This window comes from Manis javanica, chromosome 7, assembly GCF_040802235.1.
Source record: "Manis javanica isolate MJ-LG chromosome 7, MJ_LKY, whole genome shotgun sequence".
Taxonomy (NCBI): domain Eukaryota; kingdom Metazoa; phylum Chordata; class Mammalia; order Pholidota; family Manidae; genus Manis; species Manis javanica.
The window spans coordinates 94727705-94745159 of record NC_133162.1 but is presented as its reverse complement, the minus strand read 5'-3'; the positions used below and the strand labels follow the sequence as shown (position 1 = coordinate 94745159).

At 49.9% G+C, this 17455-nt stretch overlaps 1 protein-coding gene across 4 annotated transcripts in view; it reads left to right on the top strand.

Moving 5' to 3' along the window:
- GLI2 (GLI family zinc finger 2) overlaps positions 1 to 17455 on the top strand; it is a 274888-nt gene that overhangs the window by 199939 nt on the left and 57494 nt on the right. For 3 of the 4 annotated variants that reach the window (XM_073241307.1, XM_073241308.1, XM_037025591.2), the window contains one exon: positions 3952 to 4057. In XM_073241307.1, the coding sequence (XP_073097408.1) occupies positions 3952 to 4057 (106 nt within the window). Of the gene's footprint in view, positions 1 to 3951; positions 4058 to 9922; positions 10451 to 17455 lie in introns of those variants that run through there. The other variant, XM_073241309.1, reaches the window with a different exon arrangement.

Sequence of the window (17455 nt, the reverse complement as noted above, 5' to 3'; positions counted from 1 at the left end):
CTCCTTAGCTTCACCAACCGCTGACAGTATGTCATAAGTATATTGGCTGGCTAGTTTCACCTGTCTGCTCTCCCTGGGGGATCTCTGTGAGGGCAGCAGTACAGGCTGCTTCACTACACTGCTCCAGGCCCTAGAACAGTACCTGCTGCCTAGCAAGCGCTGGACACAGTCAGGTGGTGGATGAATGGATGAATGAAGGAATGACTGAATGACTGTTCTTACAGTGACTGCTGCCTAGACTTTTCCCCCATTGTGCATGGATGAGGCTTCCACTGGTAGGCAGAGCGGTCTGGACATCGGGTCCCCAGGTTGGACTCTTTGCTCCTTCACCTGCAGCTGCCCATCTGTCCTTCCCAGGGCCTACACTGGGTGCTCTGGGTTGGAAGGTGAGTGCTGTGAGGCCCTGCTTGCTGAGGGCTTCCTGTGTGCTGGGTGCTGGGCTGGGCTCTGGAAACCATGGGGCTGGGTAGGGGAGAGACAGTGGAACCAACTAGTCCCAAACTGCCTGATCATTCTTCTAGAAGTAGAGACACTCACTCGGACCCTGAGCTTTCTTTTCTGACAAATGGGGATAAGAACAGAATTGATAGGGAAAGTAAATGAGGTACCATGAGCAAAGCTCCACAAGGCAACAGATGCCATTAAAGATGAGCCAGCCTGCAGCAATTCTCCTCCCTGACTTAGGCAGGGACCTTGCCAGCTGCTGGCCAACCTGACCTAGCAGCCTCTGGATGGGAAGAACCTCCCATATGTGTTCCCGGGCTCATCCTGAGGATTCCTAGGAGGTGAGGGTGAGGGATGCAGGGGTGTGGCCAGATCCCCTCCTGCTCACTCCTTCCATGGTGTCAGGGGCAAGGAGCAGCCTTCTGGAAAGCACCAGGGGCTGCAAAAGGACCTGGCCTGCAGCCCAGACTTGAGAAGCAGAAGGTCACTTCCCCAGTCCCCTCCACCCCTGCACCCCAGGGACTGGCAGGCAGGAGGGAACAGTCCAGCTGCAGCAACCTCTGTGGGTGGCTCTACCCAACACCTCTTGGAAGCCCCAGGCTCCTCCTGCCCCAGCGTGCACACACACACACACTCAACCAGTCTTGTCAGGTAGCTGGGGCAGCCCTGGTGCTACCTCCACTTCATATCTGCCTAGTAAACTACCGTAAGCACCCCATTCCTGTAGGTATTATAGCTCTTTAGACCTAGATGAAGTTGCATTAATTGTGAGAAGAGCACTCATACCTGGTAAGGCAGAGGGGACATCTGGGCTCTGATGGCATTAGGGGGCCCCCTGCAACCTCTGCAGGTGCAAGGTTAGGGAGAAAAGCACCCTATGGTGCTGGGGTAGCTGGTGGGAAGAACAGCATTTCAGGGGTGACTGCCACCTGGGGTTGCAGTGAAGATCCAGGAGCTGACACTTGCAAAGCGCTTACTGCAGAGCCCAGTACTGTGCAAGTGCTCATTAAAGATGGTACACATGCTGGTGGCAACAGGAGGACCCCAGGGATCAGCTCCAATCCCAGGGACTGCCTGAGTGTTCATCTGTGTGGACAGAGGGACCAGCCCATGACCAGTTGCCAGAGCTCTGGATTCTCCTCCTGGCTCTCCTGGTTCTCAGCCCTGTGTCTTTGGGCTGAAATTACCCTTCGCCTCCATTTCCTCATCTGTGAAATGGGCATAACACCTACCCTGGCTGCCTTAGGGGCCCTTCAGATATGGATGGAAACATTCAGAAACACAAAAGCAAAACATTTTCATTTTGTTGACAATGCTATAACCTGGTCTGCCTAACCACATTAAATAAAAAACAAACCCATAGGTCCTTTCCTGCACATACCAGGGTTGGACATTGCTTCCCTGCTGATACCCCTAGGGACTCAGGGAAGCCCCGTTTGTCTCCCATTTGGCCAGTGGTGGTCCTCCACCCTCCCCAGGGCTTGCAGGGAGCAGTGAGCAGCTTGTCCTGTGCCACACAGATAATAAGTGATGTCTTCATATTTGATTACAGACTTTGGGGCTCCAAATATTAGTGGTAACTGTCATCATCAATGGTAACACAGTGCTTCTTATATGTGCAGGTGCTGGGGTAAGCACCTGCCCAAGAGGATCTTTCTTGTCTTCATAGGAACCACAAATACAGCTACTGTTACCCATTTTCAGGTGAGCAAACTGAGACTCAGAGAGGTGAAGAGGTTTGCTCAAAGTCACACAGCTGGGGAGCTGCCTGGTCACTCTGTCACTGCCGCATGCCCAGCCCTGCCTCTCAGATGGGAGGATGGCCATTCCAGCAATCTCCAGCTCTGGGAGTGAAAGCTCGGCCAGGGGACAGGGCAGCGTGCCTTGTGTCATGTCCAGTGGCAGTTTCACTTTGAGCCCAAGAGTGGTGGCATCTGTGTTTGGTGGGAAAACTTGCTTTCTTTGTTCCTTTCCCCATGGGAGGTTCAAGAATCATAGAATTATGAAGATAAATTTGAATGTGTAAAATTGTAAGGTTAACATTTCAGAAGAAAAATTTCCTCTTGCTAAGCATTCATAGCATTCCAGTCCAAATGTCCCTTAGCGGATGGATGGGTCACCAAACTGTGGTCCATCCATACAATGGAATAGTATTCAGACTTAAGAAAGAAATTCTGACCCATGCTGTTATTGATAAACCTCGAGGACTTTATGCTAAGTGAAATAAGCCAGACACATAAGGACAAATACTGTATGATTATGACATACTTATATGAAGTCCTTAGAGCAGTCAGATTCATAGAGACAGAAAGGGGCTGGGGAAGGGAGATGGAGAAAGGGTTTATTGGAGTGTCAGTTGGGAAAGATGAAGAGTTCTGGAGATGGATGGTGGTAGCACACCAATGTGAGTGTATTGATCTCATTAAACTGTATTCTTAAAAATGGTTAAAATAGTAAATTTTATAGTGTATTTATTTTACCACAATAAAAAAATACTCATAATATTTACAATATGGTTCCAGAATCTGTTTGCACAGACACGGTGAGCAGAATTATTTATGTGCATTTATTGCGATAGGCTTGACAGTCAGCTTATCTGGAGGCATGTGAAACAAACCCATCCACATCTCTTTCAGCTCTTCAGCAATTCAGACTCAACACTGATTCCCACTGGTGGTGGCCTTCAGCCTGAGAGCTGGCTGAGAAATCCCCACTTCATAGCACTGCTCCCAGGCTAACTATTTCTTAAAGGGCCTTGTTTTCCTAAAGCTTATAATTATGTTTGCCTCCAGGGTACTCAGTAACGTTTTTTTAATAAGCAAAGAGCATTCTACAATTATCATGATAATTTGTGGAGGGCAGACCAAGTGCAGACAGGCTGACTCAACTCTAGAAACCAATGCTTACGTGTTGGCATTTGCATCTTGGAGGCACCCCCAGCGTACTTGGGGTCAGTAGTTGATATTAACTCTTAATATTAAGAGCTGGAGAATCAACAGACCCACTGTGCACCGTCTGCAGGATGGGGTGGGCAGCCTGGTGGGGTTTGGCCTTCCTGAGGCTGGCCGCAGCTGGGAGCAGGCCCTGGCTTCACAGGTGGTTCTAGGTAAATACTTCCAGCCAGTGTGACTGCAACATCCAGATGCCGTAACCCAGGGTTGCTTGAGCCACACGCAGCCAAGGCCGGGATGGGCAGCAGCCTGTTGGCTCTGTCAATCGTGATTTGCGGCTGAGACTGTAATCTCCCTGAGTTCAAAGAGCAATTAGCTGCTTGTCTTTGTCAAGAGCACAGTTGGGGATCTTTTATGTGAAAGATATAGGATTCTTGGCTGACTTTGATTATTTATTCATCCCTCTCCGTGGGTGTGTGATAGCAGGCACTGCTGAGCCCCCTGTCCTGACTGCTTTTGCTCTGAAATTCATTGAACTTTAAAGCTCTTTGAAAATTGCTTTTCTAGGGAGGGAAAAAGAGTTTTTGAAGTCCTGTTTCTCTCTCCTGCTCTGCAGTGCCAGCGCACCTTGTGCCTCCATTCCATGCTCCCTTGCCGATTGACATGAGACACCAGGAGGGAAGATATCATTATGAGCCTCACTCTGTCCACAGCGTGCATGGGTAAGTCATGTCTCCACCTGCCACCAGGGTGGCTGGCAGCCTCAGCTATCTCTCCTGCACCCGTCTCTGTGGAGCTCCTGATTGGACATTTACATTTGCCACCTAGAAGGGCGCTGACTCGGGACCCCATGTGAATGTGTAGGCAGGGTGCAGACTTCCAGTCCCCACTGGTTGCCTGGGAAGGAGGCCTGCTCATCACACACTTCCCCACATCCAAGGCTGCGGGCTGTCCTGGTGTATCCATGGATACCTTGCTCTGTACCCACCTCTGCAATGGGACTCCCCTCAGGGCCAGTGCCATATGTAAGTACAGTGACCTTAATACTAATTCATAGCACCTATCCCACTCTCTCAAGTGTCCCAGTTTGGACAATAAATTATAGGTCACCCTACTGATAAGGACAAGCTCAAAGTTATGCCTTGTAGCCTCTTCCTACTCCCTGCTTTAAGACTCCACGGTAGAAGGGGCAGTCACCAGAGCTATCGCCCTTCACCTAACCCTTCCCCTCTTCATGCTCTCCTGGGGCCTTCTAAGTTCATGGTGCCTTTCTTCGTTGCTATGACTCAAAGACTCATCCCCCTGCTCCCACATCCATTCTGCTTCCAGAAGAGAGGCTGAAACTTCCCCATCCCCATTATCTCCTCTGCTCCCCACACCTGCCTCGGAAGGAACCTACTGCAAAGGATTAGCTGGCCCCACGGCCCTCTTGACCCAGCCACTGCATCTGTCCATGCCTAGCTGCCAGTTCTGGTTCTAGCACACACACAGCCCTGCCATACATCCCTCCCCCTGCTCCTGTTGCCCAGCCTGCTGAGGCTGCCCGTCCTCCAGGGACAGTGGGGTCTTCCACACTGAGTAGGGACCCTTGCCTGGATTCCCACCTCATTAGCCCACCAGCATGGCCTGTTTTCACACGTGCCTCTCGCAGGCACCAAGCCTCCCTGTCATCCCACATCAACAATGGCTGACATGTAACAGCTGCAGGATCAGTGTTTGCTCTATGCATGTATCCCACCCATTGGAGACAAACCCTGCTGCCTCTCCAGCTCCTACTGGAATACTTGATGAGCACTTCCTATGTCCAGAGCAAGCCCTGTGCCTGATCAGGAGGCAGGTGACTGAGAAGTTCCCAGCCCTCAGTTACTCCTATTTGTAATATCCATTGTCTCCCCAAGACAGAGCAAATTCTGGAACTTTTATTTTCTTTTTAAAAATATTTTTTACTTTGAAATAATTTCATACATATGAAAATAGTTGCAAAAATAGTGAAAAGATTTTCATTATACCCTTCACCTAGCTCTTCAAATGTTCACCTCTTACGTGACCACAGACAGTGCTTTAACTGACTTATAAATCTTACCCAAACGTGGCCAGTTGCCCACTCATGTCTCTTTTTTCCTGTTCAGGATCTGGCCTTTGCATTTAGTGGTCATACATCCTTAGTCACCTTTGATCAGGGACAGTGGCTCAGCGGCCCTGCCTTTCCCTGACTCTTTTGACGAGGACAGACCAGTTACTATACAAAATGTCCTCAGTTTGGATTTGCCTGGTGTTGCCTTATGATTCGACTCAGAATGTGCATCAGGTTTAATACCATTAAAGTTGCATCGTGCCCTCCTTGCTAGTGTGCCATGCCTAGGGCACACATGGTCTCCAACACTGGAGACCACTGGAGTTAAGGTGAGGTCTGCTGAGTTTCTCCACTTTAAAGTTGGTCCCTTTGGGATCCTAAGTATCTTGTGGGGCAATACATCGATAATATATAGATATCTTGTTTCTCATATTTTCACTGACTAACTTTACCACCCATTGAGGGTTCTTGCCAGAAACAGTAATTACTAGTGTTTGCCGAATAATAGTAACTTCTATCTTTCCTTCCAGTCACTGATTGGAATTCTACTGCAAGGAATAGCTGTGTCTTCTCACTCATTTCTTATTTACTTGATCATTTATTTATGTCAAATAAATGCTTAGATATTTATGTACTTCTATGTGTTATACTCTATTGCTATTACTGTTTATTGTGTTGTTCAAATTGTCCCAGATTTGGTCCCGGTGGTGGGGGGAGCCTCTTCAGGTTGTCTCCTATGTCCTTTCAACATTGGGAACTGTGCATTTTATTCCATTGCAAGTAACTAGTTCTTACCTGACTAGAACCTTCTGCTGGCAGCCTGTGTCCGCCTGGTAGGTGATGGGGCCATTTCAGCCCTCTGCCCACCTCCTGGCCCTCTCCAATTGCAGGTGGCTGAGACCAGAGCTCTGGCAGCTTCTGAAGGCACCTTCATTTGGAGCTAGTAGATTGCCACAAAATTGTGCAGTTGGTGGCATCTGAGAATAATAGCTGTGTCAAGGGAGCTAAATCCCTTTTTGGGAGGGGCTTAGAATTGCCAGTTTTCTGCTCTTTAGAAATGTTTGGTTGGTTCAGCATTACAGGTCCTGGACACAGCAGGCCTATAGTGAAGTGCTCCCTGAAGGGGTCCCATTGCTGGTCAGAGATGTTGGCAATGCTCAGACCTCCTTGGAGGGAGAGTCCATGCAGGTTTCCGTATCTGCAGGTAAAGATCCTGGCTCACATCTCCCCACATACTAGGGGCAATGACAGAGCTATAAGAAGCCTACCATTGACAACTGCCACTTCTCAGAATGACTCTGATTTTGTGAACAGGTTCTGCTATAAACACTTCATGAGTTTCATCTCACTTAATCCTCCCAACAGCCCTAAGATGGGCATTTCATACCATTTCCATTTCACAGATGAAGGAACTAAAGCAGAACAGAGAGGTTAAGTATGGAACCATCAGGGTAACCCACTTAGGGAATGGGAGAGTTAGAACCCTAAATACAGCCCCCTGAGCCCAGGCCTTCAACCACTAGCTGGCCCCTCTCTTAGGAGCATATGTATATGGCCATATGTCCCCTGGACGGGTCCAACTGATTCCATCTTGAGTGCACATACACCCTTTGTTAGGTCACAGCCTGCCAGGTCAGTGGTTCCTCAAATACCTGGACCTGCAGCATCCCAGGGGATGCCCCAGGAGCCTATGCAGAATGCAGATTCTCAGGATCTGGCCCAAACCTGCTGAGTCAGTGACTCTGGGGTGGGGCCTGTGATCCTTGTTTGACACGCTCTCCAGGTGACGCTGCCACAGGCTCAGGCTTGAGATGCTCTGGCTCTAGGCAGAGTCTTGTCACTGAACAGACTGTCCCTCCCTGGGCTGGTGGAGAGCTGTGGCTGGGAGGCAGCCCCTGAGTCATCTACAGTCCTCTCCATTCATTAGCTCTGGGTTGGACACAGGTTATGTCCTCTCTCTGGACTTCTTCCTAGCCTGTGAGGGGCACGGTGTGGACTGAGCACCCAGGGAAGACGGTGCAGGAGAGGGCTGGCCTGCCCGAGGGCTGCAGAAATGGCCCTGTCACTCACTGTCCTCTAGCCTTGATACCAGAAGGGTGGTGTATTAGTTTCTTGTTGCTGTAACAAATTACCTAGTGGCCTAAAACAATACATATGTATTCTCAGATAGTTCTGGAGGCCAGAGTGTGAAACAAATCTTCTGGGCCCAAAATTGAGGTACTGACAGGGCTGTTTCCTTCTGAAAGTTCCAGGAAAGTATCCATTTCCTTGACTATTCCAGCATTTGGAAGCCACCTGAATTCCTGAGCTTGTGATTCTGTCTTGCATCACATTGTCTTTTCTCCCCGGCTTCTGTTCTCACATCACCTTCTTCCTCTTCTGTAATAGTGCCCTCCATCTGCCACTTTTACAAGGACACCTGTGATTGTCTTTAAGGCCCACCCAGATGACTCAGCAGAATCTCCTCATCTCAAGATCCTTGACTCAATCACATCTACAAAGACCCTTTTCCTAAAGGTGACATTCACAGGCTCGGGGGGGCTAGGGCATGGCCATCTCCAGGCACCATCAAGCCTAGTGGTGAGTGACATCACCCAGTAGAATGCAACGAAAGCTGCCCATTGTCTGTGCAGCACTGGCAGCAGGCCTCTCTGCCCGAGAGCCCAGTGCACTGCATTCATTCATCTCCCTGATTGCCCTCTAAGAGGGGAATAGAATCAGCATCTCACAGGTGCAGACATGAGGCTCAGGGAGGTACGTCAGCTTCCCTGTGTCATCTCTGCAAGGCAAACATGCTCACCTCTGCTGGAGGGCCGAGGTTGCCTAGGCTCCCCTCCCAGGAGGGAGGGTTCATCTGGTTAACAGTGGTGGGCAGCTGCACTGTGTTTCCAGAGCCTGTGTCCTGCTATGGTGGGCTTCCAGCAGCTTCACACTATCCTCAGGGCAGTCGGTCCCTACCTGGGACACAGGGGGACACAGGGCGTGCTTCAGGGCTGGCCTGGGTCTCTGGAAAGCCCACCCCTTCACCCTCCCTCGCCAGTGTGCCCAGGTGTGGAAACAGGAAAAAGCCTATGAGAAAAATGGCCCCTGTGGCCCTGGCTTCTGTGTTTAATATGGTTGAAGCCTGGTTGCTGTAGCCTGCTTGTCCTCACTGGAGCCAAATGTCTCTAATTACACAAACGTTGCACAGCAAATGAAGTGCAGTGTCATCTCTTCTCAGCCCAAGTAGGAGCCTCTGCCCACTGGCTCTCACGGCCTTAGGAGCTCCTGTGACTGAGCCCTAGGACAGGGGCAGGCTGCAGGCAGGGTGCTGCCCCACACATTCTCCTGGGCTCTCCCTGGGCCAGCCAGAGTCCTGCTGTCACTGGGCTTGAACCCCAGTGCTGAATCCACTGGCCTTGAGAGAGCTGACCAGACTGAATGAGTAAACTTCAGTGTTTCATCTGTAAAGAGGTCATTGTAGTAGTACCCACCTTATCTCCTGAATTATTTTGAGAATTTCATGAGGTAGTATAAATAAAGCACTTAGAACAGTTTGGAAACATTCGGTTGATGTTCACAATGACCATTATTACTGTTGTGATTTCCATTTGCCTATTAAAGAAGAGGGTTCACTGCAGGCCCAGGCCCAGGGAGCTCTGTGACAGAGGCAGGCTGTGGCTTGGCCTTGGAACAGGATACTTTCTGGTGGCTGTGACATAAGAAGGTGGAAAGTGGGACTGAAGAAGTACCACCGGGATGGAGAGGAAGGATCTCTTCTTCCACCATTCCAGGAATTTGGGCCTTATCCTTTTGGCAACCAGAAGCAGAAAGGAGTAGTTATATGTATTTTCAGGGCAGCTGTCGGAGCAGTTAGATGGACAGGAGAAGGGAGCAACAGGGCAAAGAGACCTGTCAGAGCTGTCACTATGGTCCCAGGCAGCAGAGGAGTGGGGCCAGGGCTGCCTGCACACTGCCTCGCACAGAGACGAGCAAGGGGCAGAAACTCAACCAGCACAGTCCAGCGGGTCGGCTTCCTCATTGACATCAGCACTCACCCTCTGCAGAGTCACATTTCCCAGTCCCCTGGAGGTACAAACCCTCAGCAGGATTTACACAGCTTACTAATGTTCAGATAGTTCTAGAAGAGCAAAAGGCACTGCCCTGTGACTGCTGGTGGGAAGAGGAGCTCTTTGACTAGCCCCCGGCCCCTGCCCCTTGGAAACAGGCTCTGCAGGTGTTGCGGGGACTGAGGCAGGGCCTGGCATGGGAGGGCCCCAGCTGGAGCTCCCCACTTACTCAGTGTGTGTGGTCACCCAGCAGGAGTGGGGCCGCCTTGGGTCAGGATTAACTAGTGTCCTGGTGGGAAAGGCGGAAGCTCATGTTCCTGGTTCAGAAAACTGGAGTTGACCTTTGAGTCCCTGTGTTGCTTATGGGGTCCTTCCCATCCCAGCCCTGCCATGCAGCTTCACAGAGGACCAGTTCTAGCTGCTTCCAGCCCAGTAGGACTATAGAGACCATTTCATTCAGCAGTTCTTAGATCTTGCACAAATCTAAACTAGGGTACATCCTAAAAATGCAAATTCCTAGGACCAAACCCCAGAAGTTCTAGATCTTTCAGCTAGGGTGAGATATGAGAATCTGCTTATTTGCAGAGTTTGGAGACCACTACAGGTCACCCTGCTTATTTTATACCCAAGAAAACAGGCCCAGAGCTTGTGTTGGCTTTCCTGCATGACGGAACTTACAGGGTGTGGACCTTTTTCTCTCGGTGATAACGACTCCAAAATACCAGGTCTTAAAAATTCCGTTTTTTTTCATAACCCATTCACAGATTCAGTGCCCAGTTGACCTAAATCTATTCCTATTCTGTTTGCCAAAGGGGATGAGCATACAGAATGGAGACAGCGGCATCTCCACATGGGAATGACATCCCCTCCTCTCTCCTCTTGCCTGGTTCTTCACCTGATCTCTGACACCATGACCCCTAGCACCTGCCTGGACCCTGGACCTGACCACCACTACTTGTGCCCTGCAGGTCACTGATCCTGAGCTGTAGTTGGTAAGCCCTGCTCTAGCAGTCATGGCCCATGGCCACCCTGCACAGAGAGGGGGTGGCTCTGGCTAGGGACAGGTGGCTCCGTGCTTAGCTATCACTCCATGTAAAGTCAGCATGCTGGCCCAGGTACCTTTAAGAAGGAGGAAATGCCAGCTGGTGGGTGTGAGGTCCTCCACCTCCAGCATCATCTGCATACTTTCTCACACAAGCAAATTACTCAGAGCCCCCAAGAGAGCCATTAAGGATGTCTGAACCTCACTTTATCCTGGCCACTGCAAATTAATAGGGATGTTTAGCACCTCTGTTGGTGTGCTTCACTTAAGAAAGTAGTTCCTTTGCTGTTGCTGGCTAAGCTTGTGAACTTTCTGGTCTGGGGGGATTTAAAGATGGCTTTCTCCAAGGTCAGTATCCATAAAGACTACACTGACTTGTTGTGATTAATAAACATGCAGCCTGTTCAGCCTGCGACTCACCTACATTGCCCTGGGCCCCTGACAGCCCTCCTCAGCCAGTCACCAAGGGGCAAGAAAGATATGTGACTATTTTCTTGAGTCTTGGCAGAACATACCAGGTTTGTTCACAGCTCAGAGAGAACTGACTTTGTTCGAGTTCCTCAAAGAATTATCTTCTCCCTCAGCAGAAGCGCATGCTTCCACTCAGAGACTTATGGAAGAAAAGAGACTTCCAAAGGGCATGTCTGCCTGGCTTTTGGGCCAAGATGCTGGGGGGGCTCAGAGTCACCCACCTGGGAGGGCCCTGCCCTCCTGTGCATTTGGGTCCATGCTCCAGGGAACATTCCATAACACCCACCATGGCTGACCCCTTCTTCAGTTGAGCTGGATGACAGGTAGACAGGTAGCCCAGAAAACCCCTGGACTAGGCACTTTGTAGGGCATCTTGCCCTCCTCCCATGATCATCTGAGGACTGAGTGACAAACAGATGCAGAGCCCTAGCTCAGGGTGATGTGTGTGGCCCTTACATACCCCCAGACAGGTCTCTCCCTTGTCAGGTGGCAGGATTCTGGGGTCAGACTGAGATGCAGTCATGGCAGCCTGGGTCCTGTCCCTGGATTATATCATCCAACCCCTATCAGTCCACAGGGACAGCAGCACTGTCACTCCTGCTTGGTAAGTATGGAAGCAGAGGCACAGTAAGGGTGACTTCCTTCTCAGTGACATTCTCCTAGTAACTAGCACAGCTGGGACTTGAACCCAGGCAGTTTGACCCTAGAGCCCCCCTCCCTGCCCTGACTTCTCTGCTAAAGACTCTCCTGCCTCCAAGAGCTTCCAATGCCCAGCTCCACATGCTCCACAGGCGTGGGACAGACAGCTCATTTATAATGGAATCTGTCCTGAAGTTTAATGAGAAGCATGTCTGATAAGACAGCCTGCTCTTTGATCTTGGCTGAACGCTGGCCTCTTGCAGAAAAGGAACTGCTGGGCTCTGGGCTTTGGAGTGAGACTGTATGGTCAGCCGAGGGCAGGAGGGGGCCCCAGGAGTGAAGCAAATCCTGGGGTACAGAAATGAGGCAGGTCTGCAGTGGGGAAGAGTGTGCAAAACAGGCAAGGGGAGGGGCTGCCCAGTTGAAAAGTCCTGCAGGGTTGAGAGGTGATTTTTCTGGTTCCTCTTCTGTCCCCTGGGCCCCCACCATCTTGGGCATTTCCTATCACCCCTAGGATGCAGGCAGAACAGAATAAGCCAGGTCCAAATCCTACCTGTGCCATTTTTACCCTTTAGGGCCTTGGGCTGGCTGTTTAACTTCCATGGGCCTCAGTTTCCCTGTCTCTAAAATGCAGAGGCACTGGTGCCATACATGGAGTGGTTGGAAGGATTAGCGAGGGAGTGTATATAAAGCACTCAGAAGAGCTCTGGGTGCGTGGTGAGTGTTGGACAGTCATGGGCTCTTTTCATGCTCCTGTTGACACCTAAAGGGAAACCCACATCTCATTTCAGGCACTCTGCTGGGGTGCTGGATGGATATTATCATATCCAGTCTTCCCAATACCCTGTAAGGTAGATGATATTCTCCCTAACTCATAGAGCAGAAAACTAGAGGTTTCCAGAATTTCAGAGCTTCCCAAGATCACTCAGCTAGTAAGTGAGATCTGACCTTCAAGACTGAGCTCTTCTCTATTCCATGATTGTCCTCAAAGAGGACAAGGCATCTTATTGAAGGTCTTAGGGCTAGAGTGTGTTATCCTGCTGTCAATAATGGGACAGAACAGTAATCAACCCAAATGAATCAATCACTGGGTAAAATATCAGGTGTTGCTGGGTTAATCTTTGAGGTAGGGGGTTCCCTAGCATGGCACTTGTCCCGGACGTCCCTTCTGAGTAGGAACTGGTGCTAGTGCCCACAAAGCACTCATTTGTTAATCCTGATTCATTATTGCTGGATTTATCTGTGCCCCAGTGCTGTCACTTGTGGTCACTCCTGCCAGCCTTAGTCAACATTTGCTGAGGGAATTAGCAGAATTCCTGAGGCCTACTCTTGCCCTCTAAACCTCCGCCACCACAGCCACATTGCTGCATCAATTCCATGTCTCCATGCCATGGAGAAGGAAGAGGTTGGTATGGTGGGAACCCCTTCCTCTATTCCCTCCTTCCAGGAGCTGCATTTCTGAAATGTGAGCCTGACCCATCCTGCCCAAGCAAGGTAGAGTTTGGCTGTTGCATGACTCAGTGGGGGAAGTTCTTAGTGCTCATTCCTTTGATGATGCTCAGCCAGTACCGGGGGTGTGTTGGGTACACAGACCCAGGAAGGCACAGTCTTAATGCCTGCATGATCTTCCTGGTCTGGAAGGAGAATGGGGAGGAATTGGTCGGTCACAGAGTGGTGTGCTGGAAGAGGGGGTAGGGGTGGAGGGACAGCACCACCAAACCAGGAACAGAGGACGTCTATCAGTAGGATGGCTGGGGGCCTACCTTGCCCCAGCCCGCCTGGGGCTCTGCTGCTCCTTGGGGTTTCCCCATCCCAACAAGAGGCCTACACTTCCAGACAGGCAGCAATGCCAGTATTAGAAAGGGGTCCTTTTCAAAGCACACACTGATGGACCAGAAGCTTGGTAAAAATCAGGAGCACACCACCTCTAAGAAGACACTTAACTATTTGGGATTAACCATCTAGTTTTGATAAGCATCCAGGAAAGGAAATTCCACACAGCATTTGGCAGGCCAAACCAGAGTTTAAGAATTCTTACTCCGGAGGAGTTTCCCTGCATGTGCCCCACCCTCCACCTAGGCCTTTTTCTTTCTGCTTAACCCAGACCCCTGGTGAAGTCTAATGAAGCCATGAAACCCCCCATTTCACTGAAGGCTCTCCCCCAGTCCCAAGACCACAGGTCTCGTTCCCACCCATGGCTCCCTTCCCAGTCCCTCACACTTGCTCTATGATATGGCAGTCTCCATAAAGCCATAACTTGCTGGAAGATTCAACTCAGCTGTGCTCAGCCAAGGGCAGCTCCTCTTACAAAGGCTGAACATACCCAGAGGCTAACCCATGCCACAGGTCCCCTGCAGCGGCAGAATCCTGGCCCTGGCTGCCCCAGGCCTCTCCCTGGGGCCCCTGGATGCAGGGATCAAAACCAAAGCCTTCCCCAGCCCCAGCTCTGCTCTAGTCATCACTCAGCTCGAAAAAAAAAGTCTCCTTTATCCTTCCCTCTTGTTTTTTATGGTTTTTGGTTTTTCTGTTTGAAAAAAAACTGATAACCTTCCTATCCTGCTATGAGGGAGGAAAAATGTGATAAAGGCTGGATGATTGAATTAACTCCTGTTGCCTGTGTGGCTAGATCTTAACCAAGTCCATCTGTATGGCCTCCTTTGTAGACACAATTTTATAACCTAATTTCCCTACCAAAACATCAGTGTTTACTTAGTAAGAAATCTGTTCTTTGTCAACTGAAAACAGTGATTTCTTTATCAGGGCTCTGCACAGGGAGTGACAGCTGAAAGCTGACATTTAGCTAGGTCTGGCGGAGTGTGCGGGTCCGTAATGGGAATGGGGTGAGTGGAGGGTTGAATGGATTGCATGAGTATACAGATGTATGTGTCTCATAGTAGGCCTATCAGATGCTCTGGGCAGGCCAGAGGATGCCTGGGCAACAAACAGATGGTTTTGCCACGACAGGCCCATGGGTGACAAGGAGACAACCGCGGACCCCTCAAATACCATCCATGAGCCCACACAAGTTCTGCCCAACTGGCCCTGCGGTCACTCCACCTCTGCCCCAGACCCCTGTCCACTCAGTCAGCTTCTAACCAGAGGCCAGCCACTCTTTTTAAAAATTTGGTCTTCTTAAATGTGAAAGACATGCAAAAGAATAGCAAAGGCTTGATTACTAATGGCACTACTCCATTGTTTGCTCCCCGCCCAGCTTAAGGACTGGGAGGTGCTGAAGTCCCATGAGCCCCTCCCCTGTCTGGCCCTGGGCCTTCCCCCTCCACTATGCTCTGGGGTTTGGAGTTTATCAAACTCCCTTCGTCTGTAACAGCCCTACCTGTGTCTCTCACTCCCCCAACAATACATTGTTTGGTTTTGCTTTGTGTGCTGTACATAAATAGAATAATTTCAGATGTATTCTTTGGGAACTTGCTTTTCATGGGTTACAGCATGTTCCCAAAGATTCACCTGTTAAATCATGGGACTCTCCGTGCATTAATTCTCTCTGTTCTGAAGCAGCTCTTTTGACAGGCATCTGGGATGAGTCTGTGCTTTTAGTATTCTGAACATTATTGCACTGAACACTCTTGTACCATTCTCCAGGCCCCACATAGGAGACTGTTCTTTAAATGTGTGTCTGAGAATGAAATTGCTGAGTCATAGGGTATTCATGTTTTAAATCTAGATGTTGCCAGACTTTTACCAGGTGGTTTTGCTGATCTTCACTTCTACCATCAGGGTTTGACGGCTTACCTTGCTGTCCTCCTTGCTACCAGAGTGATGTCAACATTTAAATTTTTGCCAAAATGGCATCTCTTGTGATTCATTTTTCCTATTTCCTTTATTACTAATGAAGCTGAACATCCTTTCATATGTTAATCACCAATGTTTCCTTCTCATGAAATGCCTTGTTCAGCAATTTTGCCCATTTTTCTATGGAGTAGTCCTTTTTAGATTTGAATAAGCATTTTACATATTAAGGCTACTTGTTCTATAGTTAGTTATCTGTGTTGCAAATATCCTTGTGTACTGTTTGCAGGCTACAGTCAGTGTCCATTCTCCCTCTATAACCCCAGCAGCATGGTGATTTCATTAAGGCACTAAAGTGCATTATAGGCTTGAGGGGCTGTGATTTCCTGTGCTCTTGGTTGCATCTGGAGCACCCCACCCAGCAGTGTCACCCTAATAGCTTGTCACCACCATGGCCTCACAGGCACTCATGCTCTCTGCTGAGATCTGTGCACATGTGGATTAAGGGTGGACCCAGGAATGCTGGGATTGACCAGCTACAGCTGACACAGCACTTGTCAGCCAGGTTTGAGACCACCTGCCCCACTTCCTGGGTGTGAGGTCTTAGCTGATCTTCCTCAGACCCTCAGCTCCCCGCCAAGTGCATCAGAGACACACAGTGAACCTCAACTGATGGAGAGGATGATGCATAAACATGTGAACAAATCAGTGAATGGCTAGATGCTGTGGTCCCAGCTCCTGTTTACAGTTTTCCTTTTTGCTGGTATACTGAACATCCCTCACATGAACAAACACGCAGACTGATGTAGAAAAGGGACTTGGCTCTGGTTGGGGGAGGGCAGTTCTCCTATGTCTTCCAAAATAATTCACTGCACATCTCTTTATAATCACAAACCCCTGCTAGTGTATTCTGAAAAAGACTTGATTTCTGGAACTTTTAAAATTAATGTATAAAAACCATTTTAAGTGAGCTTGCCAATGTAGTTTCACATATTAAAAACCAAAACAAAAAAAACAGAAAAATCCCAAACCAACAAATAAAATCCTTGTAGAGGAGATTGAACACAACCCAGAGGGGCTCAGTGGAGCTCTATCTGTTAAGTGGGCACTGACCCCTGGTTGAAAGCAGAGGGAGGCCTACCCTGCCCACCCCACCTGGCACTAAGGACCCCCAGTGTTGGGAGGAGAGTGGCTTAGAGCAGCAAGGCCAGCTTTGGGGAGTCCATTTTCCTCCCAGCAGATCAGTGGGCCCAAGGCTTCCTGCCCAGTGTTACAGGGAAAGTGGGTGCCTAGCCCTGAGCACCCTCAGCCACAGCAGAGGGGTCACAGCTTCCCCACCCTGAGCCTGCTGACCCCGCCCATGGCCCTGTGATCCTGGTGGGTGGTAGTCTCAGCCCAAAGGCAGTACCGTTGCGTGTGAGCAAGCGATCCCCAGGCAGGAGAGCTTGGCATGTTGGGACTGAGCACAGGGTACATTCAGCCATGGGGAGCCAGTGACCGTGTAATCTGCACGGCAGGCAGTAAGGCACGCTCCAAAGCCCAGAAAGCACAGGGCTGGATCTCTGCACTCAGATGCCCTTCCAGCATGGAGGGAGCCTCTCCCTTTCCTTGCCAGTCTGCCACCGACAGGGCATTACTGGGGACTGGGCTGCTCCAAGAAGTAACATGCCAGCCCTGCTTTCTATGAGCTGATGGTCTCAGAAGAAAGGTGACATTAATGACAGCAGTGTCTGCAACCTCCCGAGGGCCTACGCCCTGCTAGCACAATGTGATTTACATACTGGATTAGTGTCTAACAAATTAGCACAGACTTGGTGGCTTAACACAACAGAAATGAATTCTCTCATAGTTCAGGGGTTCAAGAACCAAAATCAGTATTGCTGGGTAGAAATCAAGGTATCAGCCAGGCTGTGTTCCCTCCGCAGGCTCTAGGAGATGATCCATTCCTGGTCTCTTGCAGCCTCTGGAGGCTGCCGGCATCCCATGGCTTGTGGCAGTGTCCTTGCAGCCTCTGGCCCTATGGTTATGCTGCCCTCCATCCCGCCTCTGTGTCAAGTCTCCCTCTACATCTTATAAGGATGCTGTGCAGCATTTAGAA